Raw genomic sequence first — 14031 nt, 5'->3', positions numbered from 1 at the left:
TTTTTTCTAGATATTAAAAAGGATTTATGTAAACTTCTTCTCCACTTTAACTCTTGTTTTTCAGAATGGGTGACATACTGCCCGTATGGAAACCCTAATTTATGCAGAATTAAAAATAAACTCCCATTAGGAATGGCGCCGCTGGTATTTGTGATGAAGAATATAAACTGCCTAACAAAACACCGCGGGTGAATCACAACCTCTGAAAAGCTATAAACCGACAGGATTTGTTTCTCAAGATAAAAATACCCATAAATACCAAATGTGTGTGCTTTTAGTTATGTTTAAGGGAATAACCTACCTACCAGGCCAAATATTGACAGCACAAGAAGCAGTCCTCTAGCACCAAGTCTGTGTGCTGTCAGGCTGTTGTACAACGATTGATACTAAAGCAGATACAATCTCCTGACAACTGCTGAGAGCAGAACTCTGCATAACTAATTTAAAGACTGCTGCCTGCAGGCCTCCACAATGGTAATTAAAGACAATAATTCTTGGGTAAATGAGATGGATGCACTGGAAAATAAAGTCACTGTTAAATTCATGGCTTATCCTTGAATGGAGAATTGGATCATTTATTTTCCAAACTCCTGGGCAATTCTACCTGGTTTCATTTCCATTTCTGCTGCCAGATGACTGTTGTCTCCAAAATCCATAACTTTTTGTAGTTTGAGTAGTATTCCTCATTAGCAAGCTCCATTTCAGCAGGACTAAATGTGCTTCCATTTAAACCTATGAATAGTTGCTTTGACATCCATAGGAAGTCAATGAAAACACAGTTAAACATGCTCTTCTAAACACCAGGCTGAATCAGGCCATAAACAACCCAAAAGGCACAAAGAAATACTGGATTGCCAGGCAGGAAAATACCTTGGTGTTATCCAGAGGGAAAGCTTTGTCTGGCATGCCTTGGATGATCTGAGAGATGAGTTTACTTCTCTTGTTTGCTTACAAGTTCTAAGGACGGGCTAATTATCTGACTGATGAGCATAAGACAGACTCCCACACAGAGAGGTTTCCCACCAATCTCTTGGGTACCAAAGCTGTTGCATGTCTATATATCTTATACACACACATCTCCTCTGTCCCCAGGTGACCACAGTCTGCTGATCATTTCCTGGGTTGGTGGGACATTCATGCAAACCTCATGGGACACAGCCTGCCCCACTGTGCATCCTGCACCCAGCTCTCTGATGCTACTCCCAGAAAAGAGGGGGAAGAAATCCATCCAACTCTTTGGTCATAGAAACATCCAAATATAACCCAAGAAAATCATATTATTGACCCAACAAAGCCCCCCACCCCCCACTCTGCCATGCCTCGCTGTGTAGTTTCTCTCTCATCTCCTTTCTTTTTATCTCTCATCTCCTGAGTGGCTTAGCTCACTGAAAATGCTGAAAAGCATTCTTGGCAAGGCACAACAGCTTGTTACAGAGGTATTCCTACCATTTATTTCCATGCCCTTTGTCCAAGGACTAGTAAGGGAAATAAAGGCGTGGTTTTGCCATCACTTCATTTGATGTCAGCCCCAGCTACTGCCAAAAGGGGAGGCCCTGCCCTGCCCTCTCCTCCCTTTGGCTAGGCAAAGGGCTTCTGCAGCCAGGTAGAGGGTGGGAGGAAGGACCTGATCTGACTGAAAACTAACCCTTTAGGGCAGGATCACTTTTCAGAGAGCTGTTCTGGCTAAGCACAGCCATGAGAGCAATGGGAACACGCAGCCAAGGTTTGGCACTCACCGTGTTACTTCCTCCTTTGCTACCGGCTTGGAATTTGGCTTACATCAATGGTGAAACCATAGCCCAAGGCTCCTAATTGAGGTGTTCCAAGCACCAGCTAACTTAGACATCTACAACAGGCAGAGTAAATATTCTCCTCCTTAATATCCATGTGGTTTTAGCATAATGTGGACTCCTAGAGATAGAGAAATACCATTGTAGTACCATGGGAAGGGAATTTTTCTTGCACTGCTCTGCACACTGTAGGCACATACAAAGCCCGGGCAGAAGCTAGATCTATGTTTGTTTTTTAACAACAGAGTTAAGTTACAAATGCAAGGAAAATACAGGATGTGTAATGACTATGTCATAGCTGTGGCATCCTGTTTCTGAAATATCTTGCTCCTGAATGGTGCCGTCTTAGGTTTCTTCCACATATAGGAGGCTTTCCAGCTGGCCTGCAGCCAGTGCTTTAATAAAACATGGTATTATGCAGACAGGAATAAAGCTTATAGGAATAATAATGTGCTTGAAATTCACTAATCACCAGAAGTTTCGAGATCTTAATATGAGCTCAACAGGACAACAGCTAAAATTCATCTGTTAGCCACGGAAAACCACTTTTCTCATGTTAGATTGTGCCTGTGCTGAAAAAAGCACCCAAGTCATTACTGACCTGAATACAGAGTGGTTTGTCTGAATCTGAAGACAATACCTAGTGGTAAAGGAGCTGTAAGCACTTCAAAAAGACAACATTAGGATGTAAAATGATTACAGATTGAAGAAATGGTCTGAGAAAATAGATATACTTTAAAGAAAGACCCAAAAGCTAAGTATATTTGGGTAGGAATAAGCAATGGCATATATACATGGTGAAGATTCACTGCCAAGGTAGCATTTCTGCAGGAAAGGATCCAGGGATTCTAGTGATCACATGCTAAGTAGGAGGCAAAAATATCCTCTTGCTGTGAAGAATATAAAGGAACAAGAAAGAGGTGGAGAAAGTTGTGGAGAACAACAGAAATTCTGGTCTGCAAAGGAAGATGGGGAGAATTAGACTCATCTAGCTGAGAAAATGTGAAGGTCTGTGAAATAACCTTTCAAATAGATTTAGAAAGAGAGAATAAAAATGTATAAACAATGCATTGGTTTCCCATTCCCGAGGATCCAAGAATTACAAAAACAGAGCTGAGACTTCTCCCATCCAAACAGAAGTCAAACTAAATTACGTTCAAAGAGGTTTGCCCAACAACAACTGTTCTTAACAACTACAGATTCTACAATCTATTTGAGTATTCTTACTGCTAGAAATTATATCCACACATCTAGTTTTCATCCATCTTGTACAATTTAGGCCTCATTATGACGCTTTGTCTTCAGGGGAGACAGATACATGATTACTGATTGCTCCTCTGTGGCAGCCCTTAATACATTTTAGGAACGTTATGGTGTCTCGATGCTGAGAAAGTCTTGATTTGGCCACTAATGTCTGTCAAATATGCTGTTTATGCCCAGTAAATCCTTGCAGGACACCACTCTGCCACCGATCCCAGCTTACAAAACTGCCTGGATTGCAGAACAGGCGTTATTTAAAGCACATGTAAGGCAGTAAAAGGTTTTTCTGAAATGCTAACAGCAGATGATGGTATCTACAACAGCTTGCCTCCGATTTTATCAGCAGTATCACAGTAGCATGTGCCCTCCACAATGTTTGGGAGGACACTGGGAAAAGGGTAAGAATTTGTGTTGGAAGAAAACTATTGCTTGGCTTTCATGCCCAGTACAAGAGCCAGTTTTCATCTTTGCATCTTGGCCTCGACGAGCATAGAAAATAAACTCCAAACTTTATTCTCACACCTCTGCCTCACAGGCAACACACAACAATAAATGCAACACTGTGAGTTGCTGTAGTAAATACAGCAAGTTTATTTACTGTTTAGTACCTTTGTCATTTCTGGTTTTGTGACTTTATAAGAGCTTGATATTCTAGGAAAAGCATTTAATACCATTTCCTGACTCATTTCCAAAGCAGTTTCCCACCAGTATACTGTTCAAATAAACCAATTTATTATTAATCTAAGAAATAAAATACACAACAGTATTCTGAGAGCTGTTGCAGGCATTACAGCTGTGTGTACATTATTAATAAAGAATAAATGCTTGTAAAAATTATTACATTAGCTAAAATACCAGCAGTGGGTTTGGGAGTGCGTGTTAAATATTTATCTACTCTCTTTACTCCTTGATGAACAAGTTTTACATAGCTTTTACATAGAAATTTACATATAATTTGCATACAAATAGGGTGAATATTTAACCTTTCCATTTCTTTATGTGGTCAGGACTGACAGCAGAGCAGACAGGCACTGGCGACATCCTGGAACCAAGATGGACACTCCTGCTGCTCTCAGTCCTGCTCTCTCACCCAACAGTTACGCTTCAGTTGTATTTCCTTCTTCTCCTGGACAACCATCAGCTTCGGGTCCAACTTCCATTCCCATAGCAGGTCACCTCTGAGCCTTCTCACTGCCTGCTTCTCAGTGGCTGCCCCCATCCAGTACAGACAGAACATCCTGCCAAAGAAAGGATGAAAAAACATCTTTTCTTTTTATCCACAGAAGGAAAATGAACAATCTCTTCCTTCCCTCTGCCCCCCCCCATCCCCTCTAGTATTCAACACCATGGCAAAGCCAAGTGGGAGTACTCCTATTCCAGGGTTACATGCTGAACCAATAACAACTCTTGCTAGCTACACTGCCAGGTTAGCAGAGATTAGGACAAACAGACTAGCCCCTTGTCACCAATTTTGACTTTATACACCATTTCACAACTAGGGAGCCTTAGAGGATGTTAATCTGCTGGAAATCCAAGAGTGGGAGAGGAAATAAAATGCTGCCAAGTTATGGGTGTAATTCTATCTTTGCATAGATAGGAATTACTCACTGCCTGCTGAGGGAAGCAGCAGAGAGGGCACCAGGACAACACACCCCACCCTGCTCATTTGTCTCACATGCAAAACTTGCATATGAGAAAACTTTGCACAGCCCAAAAGAAGAGGGAAAGTTTACACAAACTCCTAACGACCTCCAGAGTGAGATCACTTTGGAACCAGGAGGGATAAGATCAACTAGATCTTCCCCTAATTCAGCCCTTAACAGCACAGGCTACCTAAGACAATGCTTACAAGTCTGTAAGTTGCCCTGGGAGTTCTTTTTGTTAGATTCAAATGCCATAATAAAGGATTTTAACGTATTTTTTTTTTCTGGGAGTTCCCTTTGGATCACAGGTGCAATGAAGAACAGAGACACAAGATGGCTTCTGCCCTCAACTGATGTTACAGACAACCTGTTGCAAAGAACATAATCTATAAAAAATAAATCTCTGTTTATAATGCAAAAACCCCTCAGTTAATGTTGCTGTTACCTCAGTATAAGAAGAGAGGAGGTGAATGCCTCTTACCTGGTTGTAGGTCCAGCTCCACCACCATCTTCTCTCAAGGCTGGTGATCCTTGAACAGGCTGCAGAGTAATTCCTAGTTCTTCTGGGTGCACAGCCTCCACAGTGCTGTCTTCTCTATCAGAAGTTCTATGCTGCAAGGAGCTCCTTCAGAGCTGTCACACGAGAAGCTGCTTTGCAGGACTGTACATACACACGTAAGGCTTTGGTGAGCACCAAGCCAGGACCAGAGCTCCTCATCTTGCAGTGATCATAACTAGCAGGTCTTGCTGACCATCTTCACAGCTTCTGCAAGATGTTTGCACACCACTATGAACCACACTTTTCCAGAAAACCTTGCTGTGGCCACATCTGAGCTTAGCTAACGTGCTTCACCACCCACCTAAGAACACCCTTTGCACATTCTCTTCCAAGAGGTTTCGAGTGGAGTCATTAAGTGGAGTATGGATGAAACACAGAATGAACAGCAAAACCCCAATGTGAACATAAGCAAGCCTCTTGACAAACAAAGCCAGACAAGGGCAACAGAACGATGTCAAGAATGAGCTCAGTAAAATGCAGAGACAACAATTTATTTGTGTGTTGCAATCCTGTCTACAGAAGCAGAATGCACATGTCCTTCTGTGAGTTCCTCCCCCCCCCGCAATGTCACCAGTAGCTTGCTGTGCTCATCATGAGCTTGGATGTGACACCCAGACACACCCCTGAGGAAGGAGACAGTATAGGGCTGATATGCTCCAGTGCACAAACCAAAAGCCAAGAAACTTTTGACCAGTATAGAGCTGGTCAAGCCATAGTTAGAGAACTTCAAAAACTCAGAGTTTACAACCCACCTGCAGCACACCCGTGGCACCTACACACATCGCTTCCCTCCTAACATGTATCCATAACAGCACAGTCTGCCTGACAGAGGTAAACAGGACATGGGAATGGATAGGAGAGACTGTGACTATGACGTACAACCAGCACAAGCACTTTTCCTTCGGTTCTTCTCTCTCACCCTACTTCAAAATACCCCTTTTCCAGCCCTAAACCTGCCCTTTCAGTGCCCGTCACGTTAACATGCCAAGTGTGTAATTAGCATTTTAGCAACTCTGAACAAGAATTCTCTGCTGTGGGTGAAAAATGGGCAACGTTAATCCTCTTCTAATTACTCCAGATTTCTGCATGCTAATGTGATATCATAATAATTAGGATTGCAAAGTAATTAAGGATTGTGAATGCCTGCAAAAAGGAGCAAAATTTGCACACGTGGAACGTGCTTTGGCTGAATGCTTTTGAGTGGCCCCACTGAAGGTCTGTACTGCTGATGTTCTGCCAGTACAAGAAACGTCAGTGGAGACAAAGTCTTTGCCCTTTCTAACCACAGAAGCACAGAGAAGTAGGGTTGGCACAGACCTCACAGCATCACTTAGCCTATCTGCTGCGAGGCAGGACTGACACTATTTATGTCATTGCTGGCAGACCCCAGTCTAATCTCTTCTTAAAGACCTCAAGTGGTGGAGACTCCACAACCTCCCCAGTCAGAGACCTCCTGCTAGTATCTGACTTGACTCTTTCCTACTGCACTTTAAATCTATTCTTCTTTACCATTTGGCACACACAGCAGTTTATTCCTCATATACCATTATTCATACACAATCATAAGCTATTACTGCATCCCTCTGCCCCCGACTTTCCTTCTGCAGGCCAACCAATCCCGTTCCTTCTTCATAAGTGATGTTATGGAGATCTGTGATTGTTCCCACTGCTCCTCCTTGAGCTTCCTCCAACTGTTTATTCTTGAAGAGCAGTGCCCAAACTGGACACTGTGCTCCAGCTGAAATCTTTCCAACACCGGGACATCTCGCACGTTCCCCTGTCTAGTTACCCCAGGAAAACATGACCATTTTCAGAACAGCCTGGCGTTGGTGACCGTTCCACTGAGGTCATTAATGACAATGATCAAAACCAGGCCAACCGTTCCCACACTTCAATGTACCTTTCCATGGGCATGATGGACATTGATAACTGCTGCTCAGTATGCCAATCCAATCAGTATCACAGTATCCATACCGGTTTCACTGAAGACGTGTTTCCCTTCATTGTTTATGAAGTTGTTGTACACATTCATGTCAGAAACTAGAAGCTGAGCTGTTTGGCCTCTGTTGGGACTTCCCTACCTACAAGACTTGCTACTCAGCTTAGAGAGACATTTTTTAAAAGCCATGTTGGCTGTTACTGAACTCCTTGGTCTCCTTCAGGTGTTTACACATAAATTGTTTGTTCCACTTTTTCAAAGAACAAAGTAATTTACCTGTAATTCTCTTTTACTTCTTTATAAACATTATGCTTTTTCTTTCCCACTCTTCCAGCACTTGACCTGTCTTCCCTGAGTTCTCAGAAGTCACCTCAAACGCTTCTGAGATTGCTTTACCCAAATGCTTAAGTAACCCAGAATAAAGTTCATCAGGCACAGCTGATTTGCAAATATTAAACATGTCTGAATACATTCTAACCTGTTCCTGCCCTATTTTAGGTTGTGATCTTACCCTCTGTCACAATGCCATACAGCGTGAGCAAGGGTGCATCTAGTATGGCTGACATGTACCAGTGAGAGTAGGTTTGATCCTTGAGTTGAAATGTAATGTGATTTCTTGTCCTCAGGTCAAGCTAACAATTCCTTTAAATCAAAAAGCACCTCATACCTTCGTTCATTGTCATCAAGATGAGCAAAGAGCACGTTCTTGGAGATGGCCTTTGCCAGCGCCGTCATGGTTTTATAGTCCTTTGGAATAACCTGTGGAGAAAGGAATGAAGGGTCATTACATGCCTGGTTGTATTCCTTAATAGATCTTGAAACCTACAGAAAACTCCACCACACAAGATAATGGATGCAATTTCATTTCAAACACTGAGGCAGGCTTAGGCTTTAATATAAAGCCACTAAGAAAGTAATAAATTACAGTTTTGATTATATGAGGATAAGAATTTATGTTCTCAATAATGACAAGCAGAAAATAAATATAAGATCCACAATGAGTGAGAATATCCATAAAATACTATAATTAGCAGGTACTTGCAGCTATGTGGCCTCTTTTCAAATCTCTTGGACTAAGGAAAACATATTTCATATTCTTCTTTCGCTACAGAGAACATCAGAAGCAACCTGCTTTAAAAACCAGGGAACAAGCAACATTTCTTCAGGTAAAAGGAAAAAAGTGCTGATTACACTTTCCAGTACTGACTGTAGTATAAGGAGCTGAGCCTCTGAGGGGCCCACCTGGGTCAAAATCCTGTGCCTTTGCTTCAGGGCAAGCAAGAAGGACTTCCATTTGAAGATTAATAGGCATTTTTATTAGTCAAGACGGTGAAAGAACCTGTTGTACATGAATTTGCTCAAAATACATGCTGAGATTCAGGGGTATCTTTTCATGCTGGGTTAAGGCTTTTTTTTAATAAGACTTTTTCAAGTTAGACATTCCATTTTGGTATTTTGGTAAGATATTAGTAGATATTCTATCTCTGTATTTGCCAAGCATCATCTTATGCCAGTCAGAGACTTTGAGATTATGAAATTTGTAACACAGTTGACTTGTAAAAGATGTTCTTTGACTTCAGAAACATGATTTTTGTTAACAGCTTTGTTACAACAGAACAGAATCAAGCCTAGGAAGAGCGTTAAACCTTACTCCAATCTGAAAATCAACATCTGGGGCCGGTTCTGTTTAATATCTTTATCAACAATTTGGATGAGGGGATTGAGTGCACCCTCAGTAAGTTTGCCAATGACACCAAGTTGTGCAGGACTGTTGATCTGCTTAAGGGTAGGAAGGCTCTGCAGAGGAATCTGGACAGGCTGGATCAACGGGCCGAGGCCAACTGTATGAAGTTCAATAAGGGGAAGTTTAGATTGGGTATTAGGAAAAATTTCTTCACAGAAAGGGTTGTCAGGCCTTGGAACAGGCTGAGACAGTTTCTATCCCTGGAGGTATTTACAACACATATAAGATGTGGTGCTTAGGGACATGTTCAGCGTTTGAACTTGGCAGTGCTGCCTAGGTTAGTGCTTGGACTTGATGATCTTAAAGGTCTTTTCCAACCTAAACAATTTTACAATTCTATGATCTGTTTGCCTGTTTCAAACACTGTACAAAAAAAAAAAGGTCTGATAATGAGCAGTTATCTTTCATATTTTCTTAGGATAGAAATAGCACATCCATCTTAAGTTACTACGTATGCTGATGTGTAGGTAGTTTCCTTTCCTCATTCAGAAAGGCAAGATACTACCCATCCAGCCAGAAGGAGGATGTCTCAAATGAGAAAATTAATTGATCTAAGATTTATTTCAAGGGAAAACACTGCACTGTGAAGACCTACAGTTAAACTCTGGCTTCTGACATCACTTATATTGACTTCTGTAGTCACCAGACTACTGAATTAAGTCTAGAGGAGCATATATGTATAAACTGCATATTTTTATCAGTGAAATGTAATCTAATTTAGCTAAAAGTTTAAATTCATCAGTGTTAAATAGAATGAGGATCTTATTCTTGGTTTTTACCCTATCAAACAAACCCTGGATTGAATTGCAGTCCTGAACCCTTGCTCTATGAAGGATACCTTAGCTGTTCAGCTTACTGCTGATGAGCTTTATAAAGGGGTAGATAATCAAATCACTGAAACATTCGACTCCAACCTTTCTGGCTGATTATAAAATAGCGTAGACTAGCCTCTCTCAGCTTAAATCTGCAGCAGGGAAAGCCATAAGGCAGAAACCAAAGGGGGTCTGTTGGGGCACGGACACAGAAAACACAGGAGAGGTTCTTTAGGTGTCACAGTAACCAGGCAACTGACCAAAATCAGATGTCGGGAAGAATCACTTGATCATTTCTTACATCACCCTTCCAAGTAATCACAGAATGTTCTCTTCAAGCCAATAACCCTCTTCACAGCAAGATTTCTATTCTGTTAGTTGTTAACTGTATGCTGTATCAGATGTGTTGACAAATTCTGCTTTCTCTGGTTTTGGGAATGAAGCAATGAAATAACCCTCCACAGAGATCTTCTGTTGTGCTCCTCAAAATGGAGCCATGCCACGTTCTTGCTAAATCACAAAGCTAAATTTCCTTTGATTTTCTCTCCAGTGACATAACTCACTGCACTGCCTTTAGCACTACTCATCCTATAGTTCATCCCTTCAAGGGATATTTTAAATTGGCTTATGACCCAGATGCGTTTCTACCCAATACCTGAATTCAAGCCAGCAGTTCTTCCTGGCTACTATCTAATATTCCATCTGTTTGCAATAGTCTAACACTACCCTTGCCCTGCTTTTACACTTTTAAATTAGTTTCATAATTTGTCCTTTCAGTGTCCCCCCCTTATTTCTGTATTCTACAAATCTCCATCATAAACACACATCCATGGGACTCACCACGGGATTCATCTGCTGACGGCAGAAGACAAAGCACTGACACAAGCCCAGTGCTAGTTCTATATTCCTTATGGCATCTGTAGCCTGACAAGAATCCATCCCCTAAATCATTATTATTTAAGCACAGTCAGTTCCTAGGAAATTAAAACCATAACAGCCCTAGTCACGGAACACAGAGAACATGATCTGTATTGCTGCTTCTGGTTCTTGCCTACCCATGCTACTGTCAGGGCTCATTGGCATTACTGTTGAAAAAGGAAGAAAACAAAGCCAACTTCAGGTTCCATTATAAACATAAAAGGATTACTCCAGGGTGCAGGAAGGAATCCTTCCTTTGAATTTCCAAAGAGTCAGATGGAGCCCGTATTAGGCAGAGACAAACGTGATCTCTTCACTGAAGTTTTTAAGGGGTATATTGCAAACCACACAGAAAGAAAAGTGTTTGAAAGTGGTTTATAAATTAGCACACAAGTTTTTTAACAGTTCTGTGTATTAATAGCTTGCTGTTAAAATTTACCATACACTTGCAAGCAATATTTAACTGCAACAAGAATACTCCTCCATACTTGGTTTTAGGATGAAAGGATCTCTTAATTCATTATGTCTTGGGACAGAAATCCTCAGAGCAGCCAGTGAACTTGTATCATGAGTAGATGACAAAAGCACATCTGACTGCAAAGGCAAAAAGTATTCTGCTAAAAAACAGTGACTGACAAAACGTATTCCAATAAAGAAAAAGCTCTTTGGGTTAAAGCTACTCCAGGCATGCAAAAAAGCACATCAGTAGCATCTGTCAACCTCATGAAATGTATTTGTAGCCCAGCTCCCTAAACAAACATGACACGTACTATTGTCACGTCTGTCTGTTAATAACCTTTGAAAGCTCTGGCCAATTTGAAAGAAAAAACAACCTGCAGTTATTAAGAGGTATCAAGAATATAATATAGCTGGCTATTTTACTAAAAAAGACAGTTAAAAAAAAAAAAAAGAGAAGCCCAAATTAGTGGTCGTACTGAAGAAATTACCTAATTTGGGATTGGCATTTCTTCAAAGACAACAGTCATGTAACAATTGTGTGGTGGTCAAGAGACTTCCAAAAACTCATGGGTTAGGTGATACCAAATCAACAGGGGAACCATGTGTCTGAATGATCTAGGGAACCTAAATGCCTAGGTTTGGATTGAACTGGAAGTGACTTTTTTGGGGAAAAAAAAATAAATCAGGAAATGCAGCAATAAAGAGGCTGCTTCCCAAGACAGAGAGGTTCTGACAGAACCCAGAAGCTGCCAGAGTGTGTGAATATCAAGAAAATGGCTGAGAATTACTGACCCTGAAACAGATGAACAGCACATCTCAAAACGGAAAGAACACAGAATGCCGAAGCCACACTGATGGGGAAAGTACTGGCGTATGCCAGCGTGAGAACACCATCCTTCAGGCTGACCCAGGGGTCCACATTATGGGCAAAATATGAGTCATGGGATCTTCCTGTACCCCTCAGAGTCAGAGAGATGGCAACACAGTACCTTTCTGACGTAGGAAACAGCATCTTCCTCTGTGTACACCTCTGCACTGACCCCCCCTCTCCTGCGTCGGGCTTTTACCACCGGGTTGGGAGGAGGAGGGGAAATCTCATCGTCATGAGAATCAGACTGGGAACTGGATTTCTGCCGAGCCAGGATCTGTTTGCATTCTTCCTGCAAGGCAAAAAGAGACATTGAAACACCTCTTACCCATGTAGCCAACTTGCTGGATGTGCTCAATTCACTCTTCTTTTCCAACTACCAGCAAGCCCTTCACTCCTACATTTGGACAGCTGTCAATTTACACACCTACTACTGACAGAAAAGTAAGCATTTCATGTGAGCAGCACAATGCTCACACACTACAACGTGTGTACAGGTATCATCATGCCAATACTTGGCCTGTTCAACTCTTCTTACATGTAATGGAAACCAATGTACTATAAACTGCAGGCAGTGTTATAAACTGCCTGAGAAAGCAAAAGAACAAGCCTCTTCTGTGTACTCTCCAACATCACAGCTGTTATTTTCTCAGCTGGCTTGTACATATCTTTGTCTCTTGTACAGAGAACACATCAGAAGTCACACATCAATATATTAGATAGGTTTCTTCATCTTGTTCTGCTTTGCAGGCATACTATCACCAGAAAGAACAAAGATGCTCACTACACCAGAATTTCTGCCATATAACAGATTTACAATCGATGGGACTACTTCCAAGTATATAAGATGCAAGGTAGGCTCCAGAGGACCATGAAAAATGATGGCTGGCCTAGTACCAGCTGGCCAATAGGGAGTTTATTCTCCAGATTTCACATGCATGGAACAGAGATCAAAATATGAAGGGGAATCCCTGAAGAGAGAGTAACAACAGCAGGAAACAGGATAGAAAACGTTCAAGAAAGGATGTCAAGAGTTGCAAGACTTTGTCAATTCATACAATGAATTATTTGATTTGTAAAGAATTGAGACAAACAAGATTACCCATAATTATATTTTCCTGTATTTCCTCCAGCTTCCTGGGATCCAAGGGAAAGCAACAGGAGTAAAACTCTCTCTGCATCATCTATGTCTATGAGTCAAAGAAACGTGGACCTGTCTGGTCATTCCCAGCCCACCTCCTCACCGCCTGGTACCACCTCTGCCTGCTCACAACACACCCCCACTGCCTTTGCCACCTCTTCAGAGCCTTCTCAGCTGGTTCCTTTTGGTCTCCACAGACCCTGCCTAAGGCAGGGGAGAACTGGAGATGGCATAGACCACATGTCCTGTCCTCAGCTTGTCTGGTACAGGGAACTGAAGAGCACACACAGGAGAGACATAAAAGCTGTGACAAGTCACCTTGTGCAGCAGTAGTTAATTTTCTTTGCTGTCATCTATTATACTGTCATAGGCATAATCCTCTCCCTGATAGTCTCAGGGTTATGTTGATAGACTTACACACAGCCAGCTATCATCTAACAACTCCCTGAACAACGCCAGTATTTCTGAGATAACTAGGACCAGCAGCATTGCGGGCTGCCCAAAAGAAAAGGCAGTAATGCCAAGGTCCCTGTGCACCCCATAAAACCAGAGTTTCTTGGACAGAACCTGGCTTCTGTCTCTCTTCCAGCATGGCTTTCCAAACAAAGCTGGTACAAGCAGTTGCTGGAGGAGGGAGGCTCTGGGAGCACCAGCGCTAGACATGTGGCAGATCACCAACACAGCCAGTTGGTCTCTCTGACAGAGGAAATGAGTTATAGTTAACTCATCAGGTATGACACCAGAAAAGAGTGGTACATAAAACTGGCACAAGTTCGCGATTTTTAAGCTTGCAAGAAAAACAGATGATTAATATGTGTTTTGCCATTGATGTTTACAAATGTCTGACAAATCCAGTCATGCCATTTGTCTTTCCTGGTCTTATTCCCATTTCTTTCCT

General features: G+C 41.8%; 1 protein-coding gene across 1 annotated transcript in view; it reads right to left on the bottom strand.

Annotated features, from left to right (window-relative positions):
* The window catches only part of PRKAR1B (protein kinase cAMP-dependent type I regulatory subunit beta), a gene marked incomplete at its 3' end in the record, with an annotated part of 101815 nt that overhangs the window by 74243 nt on the left and 13541 nt on the right, over positions 1 to 14031 (bottom strand). The window contains exons 3-4 of the mRNA XM_084270849.1: positions 12114 to 12284; positions 7859 to 7950 (exon numbers count right to left, since the gene is read on the bottom strand). Coding sequence (XP_084126975.1) covers positions 7859 to 7950; positions 12114 to 12284 — 263 coding nt within the window. The remainder of the gene's footprint in view (positions 1 to 7858; positions 7951 to 12113; positions 12285 to 14031) is intronic.

This window comes from Gallinula chloropus, assembly GCF_964237585.1.
Source record: "Gallinula chloropus genome assembly, chromosome: 15".
NCBI classification, from domain to species: domain Eukaryota; kingdom Metazoa; phylum Chordata; class Aves; order Gruiformes; family Rallidae; genus Gallinula; species Gallinula chloropus.
The sequence above is the reverse complement of the archived record's forward strand: the minus strand, read 5'-3'. Positions and strand labels throughout refer to the sequence as shown.